General features: G+C 39.3%; 1 protein-coding gene across 1 annotated transcript in view; it reads right to left on the minus strand.

Annotated features, from left to right (window-relative positions):
- Positions 1–18,027, minus strand: part of Skap2 (src kinase associated phosphoprotein 2) — a 160,348-nt gene that overhangs the window by 35,098 nt on the left and 107,223 nt on the right. The window contains exons 7-9 of the mRNA XM_059257845.1: positions 16,559–16,683; positions 15,628–15,691; positions 15,136–15,270 (exon numbers count right to left, since the gene is read on the minus strand). Coding sequence (XP_059113828.1) covers positions 15,136–15,270; positions 15,628–15,691; positions 16,559–16,683 — 324 coding nt within the window. The remainder of the gene's footprint in view (positions 1–15,135; positions 15,271–15,627; positions 15,692–16,558; positions 16,684–18,027) is intronic.

Below are 18,027 nucleotides of genomic sequence, written 5' to 3' on the forward strand. Positions count from 1 at the left end.
TAGCATTTAAAACTAAAGCCTGCATGTCGCTATGGATGAGTCTCTACCTTACTATAATTTTTTTCTGTATAACACAAACATCATTTGTGCTCTAAACTGTATCAAGAAGCCACTTAGGATAACTTACTTCATAAAGCCAACAGACTTATTAAGATCTTTTCCATCATAAATCCAACAAGTATTTCCTTTTGTCAAGAAATACTATTAAGAACATAAAGATCATTGGTACTCAGAAAGGATATACCTAGCAAGGAGTCTTGCCTACAGTAAACATGCAAAATTTTGTTTATCTAACTTGAATTAAAGTTTATAAATCACATGATTATAATTAAATCTCGACTGCAGGGTCTTTCAGTAATCAATCAATTACTCATGGTGAAGAATATAACCTTTAGCAGCAATATGGTCAATGGCCTCACTGAAACAAACCTGTCTTTCTCTGCTTGTCCAAAAGGACTAACTGTGCAGGGTACGTCAGAGGCTGCAGTCTAAACATCTAAGACAAAACTTTGGGCCTGAGATGAACAGAGGGATTCAAATGAGACCTCCACCACTCCAGGAACGCTTCTGCCTTCCAGGCCTCTGGAAAGTGTTGGGGTTTCTGAGGAATCAAAACCTCAAGTTTGTACAACATGTGATCCAAACTTCTACTACCTCAAGTATGGTGTTCCCAAGTCAAGAAACCTGACATCATTGTGAAACCCTTGAGGCTCTGGCAGTAGCAAAAGCAGAATCGTGGAGAAAAGCCTCCAGAACCAAGGTACACAGAGCTCCCCAGAGGAGGGTGAAAACCTGACAAGTTGACAGTACATGGAGCTGGAAGAGCAGTCAACTAAACATGCAATTCCTGTGTGGCCAGCTCTACTAGAAGTTAACACAGAAGCCGGGCAGTGGTGGCGCATGCCTTTAATCCCAGCACTCAGGAGGCAGAGCCAGGCGAGTCTCTGTGAGTTCGAGGCCAGCCTGGGCTACCAAGTGAGTTCCAGGAGAGGCGCAAAGCTACACAGAGAAACCTTGTCTCGAAAAACCAAAAAAAAAAAAAAAAAAAAAAAAAGTTAACACAGAATGCTTAGACACAAAATTAGGGAGGAGGCCATCAAATGTAAATCTTCATGTTCAGACCTTTGCCAAGCTAGAGGCAAACCTACATTATTAGGTTGGCCTCTTTGCCTTACCCTAGGAAGGATGGATCCCATGTGAATATCTTCTGGGGCTTTGGGTCATCTGTTTTTTAATGTCTCAAGCAATGGAAGTTTCTTCCATCACTTCCTTTGGAAAGTCTCTTTTTTTGTGTGTAAGGGGGACAAAAAACAAAAGTAGCTATAAATGTTAAGGTGATTTGATAGTTATTTTTCAAATATTCTTATTTATGAACCCTTTTTTGAATGCTTCCATGAGTGGACATCCCCACTTTGGCTCTAACAGTGAATATGCAATTATCTGGCCTCCTCCACAGAGAACACTGGTTGCCCACATCTCAGTGTGTTTAAGGTATCTTTGTTTTATTAAGTCCCTGTACCTTATCACATTTTCATCTTCATGCTCGAAAGGTGGTGTTTACAACCACCTGGGGCATTCAGACAGGCCCTTTCAGCTACCTCAGCTGTGCCCACAGGCTTGGGTTAGAACTCTGCTCCTTAGCAGTTTCTCACCAGTCTTTTGTTAGATTCATCTGCGGTTAACCCACTCTCACTAACATTGTCAACACTATGCACTAGCACAGTGCCTGCTTGACTAAAGATTGGTGTGTGTGTGTGTGTGCACGCCACGTGACCAATTTAACTGAATTCTTTAAAAAGCAGGTTGTTTTCACTCTACTTTTCTCATCTCGTATTTCACTTCCCAGCTTTCCCTTGCTCACTGAGCAGAACAGATAACCTTTCCCAAATGCCTTTAAATGAATGCTAAGCCGTCATGAAAGAGTACATAAACAACTGCCGAGAAGTCTCATGTATCTCTACATGCTTTGGGGTTGCTGTCTTTACACCTAAGTCTTACATGATATAGGAATAGGAAATATTTAATGATTTATAAATATTTATTTGTGGGTTTTGTTTTGTTTTTGTTTTTCAAGACAGGGATTCTCTGCGCAGTCCTGGCTGTCCTGGAACTCACTCTGTAAACCAGGCTGGCCTCGAACTTAGAGATCCACCTATTTCTGCCTCGAGTGCTGAGACTAAAAGCAGGAGCCACCACCACGCAGGATTTGTGGACTATGAGAGGAAGTTAGCTTAATGGAAGAGAAGTGAGGCGGAGACTGGGGAACTGGACTCAAGCAGGCCATGGCTGGTCCTAGGCCTGCCTCCTCTTAGTCCTCCAAGAATGCCCAGGAAAAAACACTAAGCATCTCTCTAGTCACTAGTAACTGCCTTTCACTAGCACTCAAGCTGCTGTGTGACTCTCATATCTCAGTTTGTTTTTAAAAAGGAAACTCCTCATCTGCACACTGGCTACACCAGATTCCCAGATGGTAGCATTCAAAACTCAGTTACAGTCCTGTGCTCATCACATCCTCTCTTTCTATTGCCTTTAATGAGTGAGTGGGCACAGAGCAGAATGTCATTTCCTAGGGAATGCCTCATTTGAGATGACTAGTACACCAAAGGGACTGGTAATCCAAGTTGGTCCCGTTGCTAAGAGTAGATGATCTATCTTTAATAGTACAAAGGACTGGTGACATGAGAGCTTTTCATCACTCCTGCATTCTATTACATAAATTCATTTGAGACTGTGCTCCCTGGGATGGCAATGTCAAAGTTCAATGAAGCTGTACAGGGGCAATCAGGTAGGCGTCAACATTGACAGCATACAATGTGCAGTCATTTTTTTGGGGCAAGAATTATCTTAAAGATTCCTTCCTGGTTTCTCTTTATTTAATTAGCGAGTCCACTAACTCCAGGCTCTGTCCTGCTGAAGACACAGGTTCTGGAATTCTAAGGAAGAAGGTAATACCTAAGGGATGTGCCAAGCAACACCAGGTTTGCTTCTTGCCTTGAGGCACCTAAAACATCTATTTCTATGTTTGCCAAACAGCTATACGAAAAGTAAAATCACAAAATGTATACAACAGCAGAAGAAAAAAAAAAGCCACCTAGTGGTATGAGATACATTCCAAAGCTAGGGTGCCGTGGAGGTTTGGAGAAGTAGGGCCAGCACAAGCTGGATGGAGAGAAGATTCATTCTGGATGGGTGCAGTTTGACCTCGGCCTAGATAAAGTAGGGAGGACCCAGTGCAAAAGGGAGCACAGCAAAGAAAAAGCAACCATCATGTCATGCGGGTGGGAGGTGAACAAAAACTCCAAGTTGGGAAAAGATGGGATGCCTGAGGGAAACTAAGTCAGCCTGTTGGAACCGGAGAAGCCCTCCATCTCCGGAGACTGGCCAGAATGTGAGACTTCAGTCGGGCTGCAGAAGACCTCTGAGGGCAAAGGGAAGGGGTGTGTGCTCTAACCTACGGTTGACAGACAGCCCTTCTTTGCACTTTAGAGGAGCAGAAATCTACCATGTAAGAAATATCCAATTCTCCTTTTCTTGAAAGGGTTTCCCTCAGTAAGTGATTTCTGAAGGAGTTTTGAAGTTTATGTGCATTATCTCCACACTTAGATCAGATGTTCTGGATACACCCAGAACATCAGTGGGTGTGCTAATATTGCATCTGTCATTATATATGCCAGTGTGAGTACTGTACTAACCTATACTTATAAAAATACTGCATTGTACCCAAAAAATATACAGAACTGTAATATCATCTTAATTATTCATAAGGGAATGACCACAAATCTCTACCCAAGTGGGTCTGATAAAACTGCTGTTTTGATACTGTTAAAACAGAATGGCACGGTAAGTATACAGACCCTGAAGAACAGTTTCATTGTTTCTGGTGCAGTGACTGTGAAGAAGTGAGACAGGTGTAGACGGAGAAATACGGTAAGGCGTATTCCACATTAGACTTGGGAACTGGAAAGAATGATGAGTTTTTACTTCTTAGGTACTTAGATTTCATATATTTGTGTCTATATGGTGTATTTGACAATCTAGGTTAGTAATCTACAACCTTAGAATCTACTCTATATCTAAAATAATATATATTAGAAAATAGAGATCATGTTCTGTGTGGATGGAAAAACAAAAAGCCAAATCAACCAAAGTTGTATCTATTTGCTATTTCACTGGAATTTCATCCATGAATTTGTTCATTAATGCAGCACAATGATTTAGTTCAAGGCGACAAGATGACGCACAGAGCAGCAGGAAAGCTAGTGGAGAGTTTAGTCCACTTGCAGTCGAAGGGTCTAGGCAGCATGAACAAGGGAGGAATGATAGATTGAAGCTGGACTGTGGAAAGGGCGCAGGGCCTGGCCAGTGAGTCCCGGCTTGGTAAATTCTTGGCATTGGGAACCCTAAAAAAGGTTACTGATGAGCAGATTGATGGAACTATGATATATTTTAGAGTCAGTCTATTACCAGTACATAGAATGGCTTATCAGGTTGATAGGAGAGCACTCGGGAGTCCTTGTGATGATCCAGGAGAGAAATTATGAAAGCCTGAGTATGGAGAGCCAGGATAGATGATGCTCCAGAGGAAGAATGTGCAGTAACTGGCAAGTGGGCTGATGGGGAGACATGATGATCAAGCCAGGAGTCAGGGATTGAGTCTGAGGCATTTTACACTTGATTAAATTTGAGTGACCAAAGGTACTGTTAACAGAAATAGCATTGGAGGTGGGAGGCGGGGCTGGGGCTGAGTTGCCCAGAGAATATGTAAAGGAAGAAAAGCTTTTTAAATCCCCAGATTTCACTTCATTAGCACATCATGCTGTGCATCTGATGGACTGGGCACCCTCATACCATTGGACACATGAGCCTCATGTTAGAAATTCAGCAAATGTCTTTCAAACGTCACTTAGGCATAGGAGTTATGACTCTGTCCTATAAAGGTCCTGCTTGAACTGGTTCTTGTCTCCAGTCTCTCTGCCTTGCTCCCTGGGGTCCTACTCTCTGGTTCCCAATTGCACAGTACCTCAGACCCAGAGCCTCCATGCTTGGTGCTCTCTATGCTGGGAAAAACTTTTTTCAGTTTTACCTAAGCGGTTTCCATTGAAATGCCATCTTTTCCTTGGCTACAGAATAAAATAGTTATTCCTTCTCGAGGGATCCTCTTATTTTCCTTCTTGGCATTCTTACTACAATCTGCAATGAGTTTGACCCAGGATGTCTTTCTGTAGCCCAAGCTGGCCTTGAACTCACTCTCCTCCTCCTGCCTTAGCTTCCAGAGTACTAGGATTGTAAGTACTATATGCTTAGCTCTATAATTACTTTTTTTGGTTTTGTTCTGTTTATTTTCGAGACAGGGGTTCTCTGTGTAGCTCTGGCAGTCCTGGAACTCTCTCTGTAGACCAGGCTGGCCTTGAACTCAGAGATCCACTGCCTCTGCCTTCTGAGTGCTGGGATTAAAGGCAGGAGCCACCACTGCCCAGCATATAGTTATCTTAATAAAAAAGTAAGTCCATCATTTCTATGCCTAAATTCCCCGTACTCACATGAGACTCTGGCACTCAGTACACTTTCAATAAATCTATGTAGAATAACTGAGGCACCTAACAACAGAATGTATGAAGAGAAGGTAAGACACAAAAGTGTCATTATTAAAGAAATAAAAGTTTAGCCTGAAAACATTGATTTGAAATAAGCAGTCACTGAGCATCAATGCACACTGGAGTGTTGTATGTTATGCTCACGGTTACACTTGGAGTCTGAGATGTCCCTACAGGCTCCTTTATTTGAAAGACCCATCTCCAGTTGGCGGTGCTGTGTTGGGAGACCGTGGTACCTTTGAGATATGAGACCTAGCTGGTAAAAATGGATGGTTGTGAGAGATGACCAATTACTTGGAAGAAACTATTTTTATTATGGGTAAGGACAGATGACTTTGAAGAAGCCATATTTGTTATGGTTAAGTGCTGTGGGATATCTTTCTATACGCTGTGAATGTGTTGCTCTGATTGGTTGATAAATAAAGCTGCACTGGCCTATAGCAAGGCAGCTTAGAGGCAGGTGGGAAATCCAAGCAGATATATGGAGAGAAGAAAGGAGAGGAGGGAGAGACACCAGCCACTGCCAAAGGAGCAGCAAGATGCCAGCAGACTAGTAACGCCACGGCCACGTGGCAACTTATAGATTAATAGAAATGGGTTAAGTTATAAGAGCTAGCTAGCAAGAAGCCTGACATAGGCCATACAGTTTGTAAATAATATTAAGTCTCTGAATGATTATTTTATAAGCAGCCGAGGGACCACAGGGCTGGCGGGACCAGAGAAACCTTCTAGCTATAGGTAAGGACAGAAAACCAAATTTCAGGAACTGAGGGTGAACAGGTAAAAAGGCAGGAAGACAGAGACCAAAGTGAGCTCTTGAAAGCACAAGCACACCGAACCAGAAGCAGAGGGGCGAGCCCATGAACAGAGGACCAGGGATGTGGAAAGAGGGCCAGACAAGGAGATTTGGGATCCAGCTCCAAAAAGAGCTCGAAAATGCCCCTCACTTCAGCCACCAAGTCTCCTTGTTCTGTGGGAAAACTTTCTGACCCATCTCAGTTTCTGTAAGGAGGAACAAAGGGGCCAGTGGATATGAAGTGGTATGAAATTGTTTCTTTGTAAGACCTCTAATGAAGTTCTAATAACAAGGAACACATCTATAAATGAATGTTTTCTTTGAAACAAAATCAAGGTAAAGCCTCACTTAAGCTTAATTAAGTTAGCTTGGACTTTTTCCCACTTTGATGAAAGCTTTGCACTATTCAACTACAGTACTTGCTGAGGCCAGAAATGCAGAGTGCTTATATTTATCACTGACACTTTGTTGAACTTGTCCGTTCTTATTAATCACAGCTTTAAAGTAAGCAGCCGAGATACTCTTAGGAAGCTGATATTCCCAGCTGACCTATCTGCAAAAATAGTGAAGCTTGATACTCTCCTGCTGCACAATGTCTCCACAGACACATGTGTTTGTGAAGCTGTGTGCACATGTGTGTACATGTGTGTGTTTCTGAGACCTAAAGAAGCAAGAAGGTTTTGTGTAGCAACCAGGAACTTTATCATATTCTGTCTTCTGAATCAAAAACAAACGCTGCCCATGATATGTTTATATTCTCTTATCTGACTATGAAGGCTCCAGTTTAAAAGCTTGGTATGAAGGTAGCTGGGAGTTGTGCCGTTAGCTGGTGGGGTTTCTGAGGAGTGGGTTATATGCAGACACAAACCCTGCAGTGTGACTACCCGAGCCTCTAGCACAGTGTTCGGGTTCTTCAGCTAAGGGTCACAGAAAACTCCCCACGGGTCAACTCCATTACTGTCATTTTCTTTTTGCTTTGTAAATGTCAGCATTTTTGTCTGATTAGTGTGGCTGATGTCTGCTTATTTTCCAGTTCCAAAGTTTTAATATGTACGCTATTAGCTCCTTTAGCTATGCAAATATAAATAAATACATGTACCTAAGAATTACAATTCAGAGGCTAAGTAAACTACACAATAATTTCTAGTGATCCTATTAGGTTCTTTAAAAAACGAACCCTTTCATAGGGTCTCTCTTTCTTGTCAAAGTTCTGTTCCTTCTTTTGCCTCCTTCAGTCAGGTACGCTTGACTCTAGTCTTCTCTGGACTGCTCTTAGCTCCAGCTCTGAAGGGATTAATTCTTCTGTTTGCTCATTCATCACCACACCCCTCTAACATAGTTTAAAGCATAATGCCCAAAGTGTTCATCTGGACCATTTTCATTCTCTTTCAGAACCGCACATTCCCGTTAAGATTTCTTAAATCATAACTATTCAGAAATTCATTTTCCAATCTCGAAACGTAGGAACACTAGGCTGCCTTTAACTACCTTCATATAAATATTGGATAATGAAACTTCATTCTTCAGTAACATCATTATGACTTGTAGTTTGGAGACAGAACTTGCTAGGCAAGTACTCAGCCCTTGAGCTACACTCCTAGCCCCCTGTAAAGAACAGAGTCTTGGAATTTGTTGCATTGGAATTTGTTGAGACTTAAGATTTTAATTTACCTGTTTGTTTTTTAAGTTTTGTATTATTACCAATTTAAAGTATATGTGGTCAGATAAGCTCTATCTATTATTGTCATTAACTTTTATTCTACTGTGGTCCTTTCTTGCTTTATATCTTAAATTCTACATTGCCTGATATTAACATCACCAGAGAAGCTTTCCTTGAGGAGGGCTGTCTAGAGCATGTTTTCCACTTCCTTACTTTGGAACTTGCCATGTAGCTTTGTTTCAGATATATGTCCTCTAATGATTCTACTCAATTAAAAAAATCCAATGTGATCTCTTCTCTAACAGATTAAGTTACTTTTATGTTTATTTTTATAATCTTACTTTTACCATATTCTTTTTTTCCTTCTCACTTCTCATTTCTTGCCTTATTTTTGGCTTAACATCTCTTTAGAGTCACGTTGTATTTCTCCCCTCTATTGCATGCTTGCAGTAATCCACAGCCCCAGCCTACTCCAGCTACCTTCTTAACTAATTTCACCTCTTTTGTAAATTAAAAAATATAAGGCTTATTTAAAAAGAATCAAATTCCTGCTTCTGGGTTTACTACGCCCTTGCTTTCTCCAGCTTGCCTGTGTGCTCACACGGTTAGGGGCAAAGCTGGAATTCAAAGTGGTGTGTCTTTCCCTCCAAAGTCCCCTCTCTAGATCACAACAACCTGCTATTCACAGATGAAATAGCAGGCATTCTGGATGCATGAGGCAGGGGCACAAGGGATAAGAGGCAACAGCGGCTGGGGAGGAAGAATGAAGAAGAGGATGGCTTAGAAAGAAGTGTCATGATGGAACTATACAAGCTAGTTTCGACAGGATTCCTATGTCAGAAAAACAAAACAGCTAACTCACGTAATATACAGGAGTATATTACATATACATGCGATCAAACACGAGAAACTAAAGGTTGTAAGTCCGTGGCTGGACCAAAAGAGGCAAGGGGGCTGTACCTTCAAGGCCTACAGCAAGGTAGGTACAAGGCTTGGCCTCGAAGAGGTACACAGGAGAATTAATGAACTAAAGGCAATGAAAGCAGGCAAGAAGATGGAAATGGGAAGAGGGGATGAGATTGAGGATAATAAAAAAATGAGAGAGAAGCAAGTAGGAAGGAGGTAAAAACCAAGGAAGAAAGGAAACAAGGGACAGTTTCTCAGTTAACAACAACAGATTACATTTTTGTTTTCAAATATGAAACTGCATGTTTTTAAGTGGGGGGAAAGGATAAAAATTCCTATCACGCTGTTCATAAAGCACGAGGGTAGGCACAGCTTCTATTCTATTATGCACCTCAGCATGATCTAGTTTCTTCTAGTTGTAAATAAAGGTTTAAAAATGAAGACTTACAATTACACATAGGGACTGAACAGGCAGCAGTAGGTACCAGTGTGGTTTGGAGAGTACACTCGGCTAAGACTCCTCTTTGTAGGCTGTCCCACAATTCCCTGTCTGTGTCCAGTGACCGAGACCAGCTCAGTCTGCTAGCTATCTTCCTGAAAAAGTCCCACAAGAAGCTCTCCTCCTCCTCCACCTGTCCCATTGAAGACAGCCCTGGGTCTGCTCAGCCTACATTTCTAGGATGCCTGGCCGCCTGGAGAAGGGCAATCCCTAACACACAGGTCTGGTTTCTCCCTTCAGAGTCGGGACAACAACCCTATCAAAACAGACTAAACAAGGGTCCACCTCAGAAAGCCTCTTCCTCCCCAGGCAGTAGCTTCAGAGAAGAGGGACAGTGTCTCCCATACCTGTCACTTGACTTGGTTCATCTTGGTCTTTCTCATTTCCCTAAAACAGAACTTCAATACTGTCCCAGAACAAAATGGGGACAGAAAAATTAAGCTGACCTATGAAGACCTATGTAACCTTTGTTTTGTATATTTAAGAAGATCTATGTTATGCCTATAAACATGAATAAATCAGGCTATGACTCTTCATAGCTCAAGAGATAAAGGTGAATGGAGAGAAAAGAAACGCCACCTATTACATCCCCGTGGCCAAGGTTTCACACTGTCAGTATTACCGACATTTTGGGCCACATAATTATTTGTTATGGAGCCTATTTTGTGTATTGTAGATGATTAGCAACATCTCTGTATGGACACACAGACAGACAGACACACACACAGTGCCACCAAATGTACCCAGGAGCAAAAGTCTCACCTGGTTGTTGTCAGGTGACATGTTTTTAACTCACAGAAATGAGTTATTTATCTCCACCAACAGAAATCTGTGTTTTGCATGTTCATAAATGGTTTGGGTTTATATGTGTTATTATATGCGTTTGGGTTAATATGTATTTTTTAAAATGAAGAAATTTGTTTGCAATGTCAAAAGCAACGTAGAAAAAAACCCCATGACAAGCAAAATTGTATTCCAAAATGTCATATCATTATTATAAAATAAACAATACAAAGAAGATCAAAATACATTTGCAGTCAAGTCACCAAAAATAACAATACAAACAGGGTCTATCTATCCTAGTGGCAGAGCCCTTGTTAGCATGCACAAAGCTCTAGGTTCAACTTCCAGCAAAAATTTAAAAAATGTATTATGTGTTTGTTTGTGTATTTGTGTGCATATAAATATACATGCATGTATGAGCAGATACATAAATAAGCACTATGTACATAAGTGATCATGATTTATGAATTTTTCCTTGTTTTTTTTTTAATAACTTCAGCTAATCCTCTCAGCAGAGTATGAGGCTGAAAGCATCTAAAAATTTAACTCTAGTTATCTACTTGGGAAAACATATTTATCTATCATCCTATATATTAGGAGACAGTAGTGCCATATTTACTAAATTGAGAAACTTTCTTAAGAAACAAGAATATGCCAGGCAGTGGTGGCACATGCCTTTAATCCCCACACTTGGAAAGCAAAGGCAGGCGGATCTCTGAGTTTGAGGCTAGCCTGGCCTACAGAGTGAGTTCCAGGATAGCTGAGGCTACACAGAGACACTCTGTCTTGGAAAAACAAAACAAAACAAAACAAAAACCAAACCAAACAAAAACAAAACAAAACCCAAAAATATCCAAGAATACTAGCAGGCTTCCTGCATTAACAATACTGAGATGTTAAATACACCGTGGTTCTGTGAAAGTTAACTGACATCTTTCTATTGCATTCCAAAGAAAGAACGGGAAAAACTAAGTCAGGACCTATGGTCACTTATAACAATGTTGGCGCTAGAGACTGCAAGGTCCCTATAAGCTTGATATTAGCTGGTGATATGAGTAATGAAAGGGAAATAAAGTTAAAATGTATTGGAGGGTTTGCAACTATTTATTGATTAAATTTGCATTTGTGTTCATTTGCTGGAAACTACTTCAAATTTAAGTACTCAAACACTGTTCTTTTTTATGTATACATCATAGTTTCATTGAAAAATTTATAGCTGCATTTTACTTTACATTCCATTTTAGATGCAGATAGTTGGACTGAATAAATTTAAAATGTAATTGAATGACCAAAGGATAAAATCACCCTTTGCTGGCTCCAAATAGTTCAATCTGTCATTACAGTTATTAAAAAAAAAAAAAAAAAAAGAATTCACACACAGAAGAAAGCAGGTTAATGGAATAGAGATTTGTCTTCCTGCTTTACGTTGCCCTCTCTCTTCTAGTCACTTGCCAGAAGACATTTCCAGTGCAATTCCCCAGAAAGTGGCACATTTAATAGGCTAATGGGCGTTACCATTCTTGTTACCCAGCTGATTCGATTCAGTCTATGCCTAGAGAAATCGTGTTGTTGTTAATACACAATTTGCTGCCACTAAAAGGAAAAGGTCAGACAACTCACTAAGTTGAGGAGGAGCAAGCTAGGTTGCCTTCTTAGACTATTTTCCAAATATTATTTCTTACCTTCGAGATTCACAGTGAGACAAAAGTGCTCTTCTGGAGTTCTAATAATAAACTGACCATACGTTCTGAAATTGTGCCAAATGACCTCATTACTATGTCATCAATCAGTTCAACATACTTTGGCCAATGTATTAGTTGTACAAACAAAAGTATGTTATAGTAACATCACAATGTATGTAAATCTAACTGGCCTATGCTAATAAGCAGTAATGAAACAGAAAAAAAAAAAAAGATGGTGAAACATTGGGGTACTTGAAGAAAAGCCAAAAACTTTCAGACTTCCCACAATAGCATTCTCTCAACTCTTTCACACATATGTATAAACCCCTAAACACAAAGAAATCTAGAAATTTATTCTTGTTCTTTTATGAAGTTAGTTAAAAATTAATGAACAAAAAATTAAAGAGAAAGCACTACAATAAAGTTGGAATATTCTAGCTGAAAATATTCCTGTGAAACTATTTACAGTCCCACAGAATTATAAACATTTTTCAACATAATTTTTAAGCAATGTTTTCTCCTTACTGTTGAGACTTAAACAATGAACATTTATTTCACATTAAAAATACACTTATTAGAGCAGATCTCGCCTTTTTCAGAAAAGAGTTTTCCATGTCAATGCTTAGACTTTTTCTTCAGAACAATCCGTGTGCTGCACCTTTCAACTAAGAGGGTTAGTTTTCAACACTATGTAATCGACAGAAAACTGCGTGAAAACAGTATTATTATTTAATTCTGGGAGCATAACCAACTGGACTTCTGAGACAAACATTGCCTGTACAGCACTGGACACAGACCAACAGTCTGCAACTATGCCCCATGCTCCTCCTCACACATGCCTCAAAAGACTCAAATCTCACAGAAGCCGTGAGAACAGCAAACTTGAGTCTTAACCCTGAGAGAGGCTTGTTAAAATTAAAGTTAGCTTTCCAGTTTCAAATATTTAAATGAACTCAACTTCTAACTCTGAGATCACTTCAGGGCCTCCTTTAAAAAAATGCCCTCTGTGGCTGCGGGCTTCAGCCTGACACAGCTGCTGAGCTGTGCAGATGTTGAAATGGCTCTGGGTTACACAGGGGAGAAGGGAGCAGGAGACATTCCACAGCTGCTTACGGCAGGCAGCTCCTTTCCCAGGGGCACAGTTGCAGGCTCTACCGAGCTCAATCACTTTGTACAGCAACCGGGGAATCCCAGGCAGAGGCAGAGAAACCTCACGGCAGCTTCAATTTCTCCGAGCACTACTGCAAGTAACACTACTTAAAGAATAAGCAGTTATTTCCAACATTACATGGCCTTGGGCCAAAAAATATATGTATGTGGGGGAGGAGGGACAGTGAGGAAGAACATCTGTAGTGAGAGAAAATGTAAGATGTTTCATATTTCTAAAGTTTCAAGCTACTTACAGGAGATCTTCCTTGAACCTTTGCTACAGAAACAACTGAATATTTGATCTTTGTTCTCAGTCAAGTTTTTTTTGGGGGGGTTGGGGGTGGTAGGGAAAGAATAGCGCAGTTGAAGAAACACAGAACTTAACAGTTAACTCAGCAATTGTAACACAATACATTGACTGTAAAGTCTTAAAGGGCTGAAATGTGTATGAAATTGAGCCATGTTTAAAGGCTCCATGCTTCAGTTTTACAGCAGTATACATACTCAGTCCTGCCACACGTTCTTTTTAAAGCCTAAAGAAATTGTATTAATGATGCAGTGGCTAAAACCAAGCAAGCAAAGATGTTCTCTACCTGAGGGTAAGTGATGCTGTGGCAGCCACCACATCCTTCGGATAACCAGGAAGTGAGGCTACAAACACACAAGTCTGCTAAATAACAGAAGCGGGCAGGCCACTGTTTCCATCGGATACACTTTTGTGCTCAGCATCCTCCTGCAGGGAGGGATGATGGAATTCATAGATACATGTGTACTTTTTGCAGTAGCTACTATGACTATTACTATTACTTGGTCAGAACATCACAGAAGCATTTACAAGACTTCACCAGGTATGACAATGAAAAAAATAATGATGTTATATTTATTGTGAATTTGGACGAGGAAAGCATTGTGCTGAATTACCTCAGTTGATTCTCTCAGTAATAGTATGCCCATTTTATAGATGAAGAAATCGTTATAATATCATTGAACTAATAAATAATACAGTCAGAATTTAAAATGTTCTACTCTACGTCTATGCTCTAGATCTTATGTTTTACCAACTGTGATGAAAATGACATCTGAACATTAATTTGGAACATCTGAACATTAATTTGGAACATGTTAAGTATTTTAAAAATCAATTTTAGGGATTTATATTATGGTACTACATTGCCTAGTCAGAGAAAAATAGCCCTTTATCTACATTGTTTATGATCTCCTTTTCTACTCTACTGTTTTTTAATAGGCAGGAAAAGAGCAATATAAACCTGGAGTGTCAGTCACAAGAATTCTAAATTTCAGATGACTATTTTCCTGTTTTAGAAATCACACCGTCAAGGATCCAACAGGTAATTAGTTCTGCTGTATAACAACTACTAAAGTGTATCAATACTCCAGCAGGCCTGAACTTTTAAAGTAAGAAAATCTTTTGATTTCCTGTTTGATAAAATACCAATTAGAAACTTTCCTCAAGCCTCCAAGACCTTTGTTTACAGTTCAACAACATTCCTCCAAGACATTGCAATGTCCTCCAGCAGGGAGGACTAGAGAGCAGAAGCTGGTGACATATGGGGTATGCATGGAACTTCTGGTAAATGGAAGTTCCAAGATGTAAAAAAAAAAAAAAAAAAAAAAAAAAAAATGATGTGTGAGTTGATGGAAAAAACTGTAAGGCAAGTCAATTTTTTAATTAAAAAATTATGTAGCATAAACAATGCTAATGAGCCAAAAGTCCCAAGAGATGAGGATTCTATCTGCTTCATTTTAAGGTCCCTTTCACTTCTCATAAGTGTACACCCTACACTTGAATTGCCTCAAACAGAAACTTCTTCATAAAACAGAGTTTTGAAGGTTTTCTTTGTCTTTGTTCTTAATAGCTAGCTCACCATTTCCTACTCAAGTTGTCAATCTGATGACAAATTACAAACACACACACACACACACACACACACACACACGCAGAGAGAGAGAGAGACAGAGACAGAGACATGCATGCAGAGGCATAAACACAAATAAGGCTCAGAAGACCCATGGCCTTTTTCAGTACATCTCCACAATAAAGGTACCTGGAAGTTCTTCATAAATTTCATCATCTATTGGTTGGTTCCTTGATGGGCTGCTGACTGGAACAGGATGATCGACGTCATCATATAATTCTCCTCTTTCGTCATCATCCTCTGGAATCACATCGGATCCCATGTCTTCAAAGCACATTTTGTGAAGCAATTTTAAAAGAATGCAAAAGAGATTTAAGACTGTGCTTCTTAAATGAACACAATTCTACAAACTAATACCCACACCTTCCACTATGCTTTTAAATCAAAACATGATTAAATGGTTTTGTAAGTGCATGAGTCTTAAGTTACCAACTGTATTCAAGGGAAGCTTGCTTTAATAAACCCAAGTGAATGGACCATATATTATACCAAGAGAGCATGTCAGTATTCTCTTGATCATTCTCACAGAAGTCAGTAAGGCTTTATATGTGAAAACCTGGTTCAACCCATTCCTAAATTAATATTTAAGGAAATGAAAACGTGTTCAACTGATGCTCTTACCTTGTAATATAAATTTCAGCTGCTGGACCCATTCCTCAGCATCTTTGGGAGAAGCTGCTGTAAACTAATGAAAACATTCCAACAATAAGAACTGAAATTGTAAGAGCAATGAAAAGGTGTGCTGCATTCTTATCATTTCTTAAGAACATTAGTGATTCTTTCCATGTCTAGGGGTACTGTTCTTGCAAGGATGCTTCTTATAATGTACAGTTAATTTTGACAAATTTATGTAATTGAAGCAGAGGATGATGGATTTGAAACTCTGATCAGCAGCTGGCAGCTGCACAGGGAAAGATGCTGCTTCTCTTCATCAATGTCAAAGGCTGAACTGATGAACAAAATTTGCCCTTGACAATTAGAAGACATCCATGAATTTCTTTAGACTGCTGGGTACAGTTTTCTTAAAAATGTTCTTGTCAGATTCCAACACACTACCTGACAACTTAATTAACTGGCTTTCAACTGCAATCTCAGATATTTAAAACTTATTAAACATACATTCCATATTGATGCCTAGCTGATGGCTCTTGAATTGTCGAGCTGATAATGCATCTTTATCTTCATTTTCTCCCACACCCCTAAGCAATACAATATGCACTAATACTCTAATATTTTTCCTTTGATGATTTTATTCTTTCTGCTATGTAAGTCTTTTAGGAAATCACACAGTTCTATTAAAGTAGATATAAAATGTTACATGTGATGTAATTGATAAATTACAAATTCATTTGCTCTTTTGCAAGGATATATCACTTGAACTGATCAGAAATTTTTAAATGTATTTCCTCTTTATATGAATGTTCAACGTACAAAATACTATTTTTATTATTAATATGTCAGGGAAAATTGTTTTAATAAAACATTAATGTCTCTATAAATGAAATCAGAACATCTTATCAAGTTAATTTTAAGGCAACATAAAAATTCCAACCTGATAGACACGTTTATCAGGAGCACAGATTTCAAAACAGCAATCTTTCTTTCCATCCTTTCTGAGGGTGTTATTCATTCTGACATCGTAGCCCTCTATTGCAAATTCACCTTTCTGTTGTTTGTCTACAGAAGATAAAAGTCAAGTTAGAGTTTCATTCACTACAGTGAACATAAATGCCCGATTATCTCTTATTGAGGTTTTCTATGTCAAGTCTTGGGAGAAATTTTCGTCAGCCACTTTAGCAATTCTACACTGTGAAAGTGTTTGGGAACCAGAAGAGGTCTGGGGATGGTAGCGGTGTTCACCACAGGGAAATCCACAGGGAAAAATCTAAGTACTAGAACTTAAAATTTGCTAGAAATTTGCGTTTCAAGGAGCCAATGGTAGAACTGCTCTACTTGAAGCTTGCTGGACCTTCTTATTTACTGTCCTGCCCTCCCTTAGCACCACCACCAAGTTGGAGTGGCCCTTTAAAGAAAAGTTTTCTTTTCTTTTTCAATCTTAAAAGAAAAAAAGGACACTAAGTGTGAAGTAAGAGTCAAGTACACGGCTGGAGGGGAGTGAAAAGGCAGGTAAACTAACGTTACTAAAGGGGTTTCTTAGCTAGTCAGTGGACAGGAAACTGCTGAAAGCAGACTTGAATCTAATACAGTGCAGTCAAAAGGAAAGATGGCTTCAGTTTGGTTAGGTATTATACGATTTTAAAGATAAACAAAATAGAACAGAAACAAAAGGTTTAATACTCCAAAACTAAGAACATTAGCTTTCTTCATTAGATTTTGCCATTTTGATAGAAAAGGCTACAGAGCAATAGGTTTATTTTCCACATTAACACACAACACCAAAATCAGAAGTAGGGACAAACTGTCTCTTTTACTGAGCTCAGGGTTAAGTACAGAAATGCTTTTATAATGCAAGGGCAACAATAAAATGCATGTCTTCTTTTCTTAAACACATTAATTTAGCACCTGAAGTAACATCATTTTTTTAAAGGCCATGGAGATCACATGTTGCCCAAAATGTCAAATGGGAAAAAAATATGAGTTAGACAGGCATGACCTCAGCCTAAACAATCTATTTAGTCATAATTTATATATCTGGGTGATTAAAAAATTCCAGTTAAAATTTTTGAAGTTCACTTGGTTGAAAAATTCCATACTTAACTCTAAGTTTTACAAAACTATACTTCAAAAATTACAGGTGTATGCCTGTAAATGAACAAGGGACCTCAGGCAAGAAGACCCTGCATAGAGGCCAGCTTAGACTACAGTGGTAGATCCTGCATCAAAACAAAAAAAGGAGAAAGAAAGGGTCCACAGCACTGACAATATGTGTTCCTTCAGATATCAGGGGGATTCTGTGAGTGTGTATGTTTAAGATGCTTTTTGCTGAATTAAAACTACATTAACAGAATTATGTTAATAATTAACAGGATGTAGTTCAGTGGTAAAGCATCCCCTACTATG

Source organism: Peromyscus eremicus, chromosome 3 (genome assembly GCF_949786415.1).
Source record: "Peromyscus eremicus chromosome 3, PerEre_H2_v1, whole genome shotgun sequence".
Classification (NCBI taxonomy): Eukaryota; Metazoa; Chordata; class Mammalia; order Rodentia; family Cricetidae; genus Peromyscus; species Peromyscus eremicus.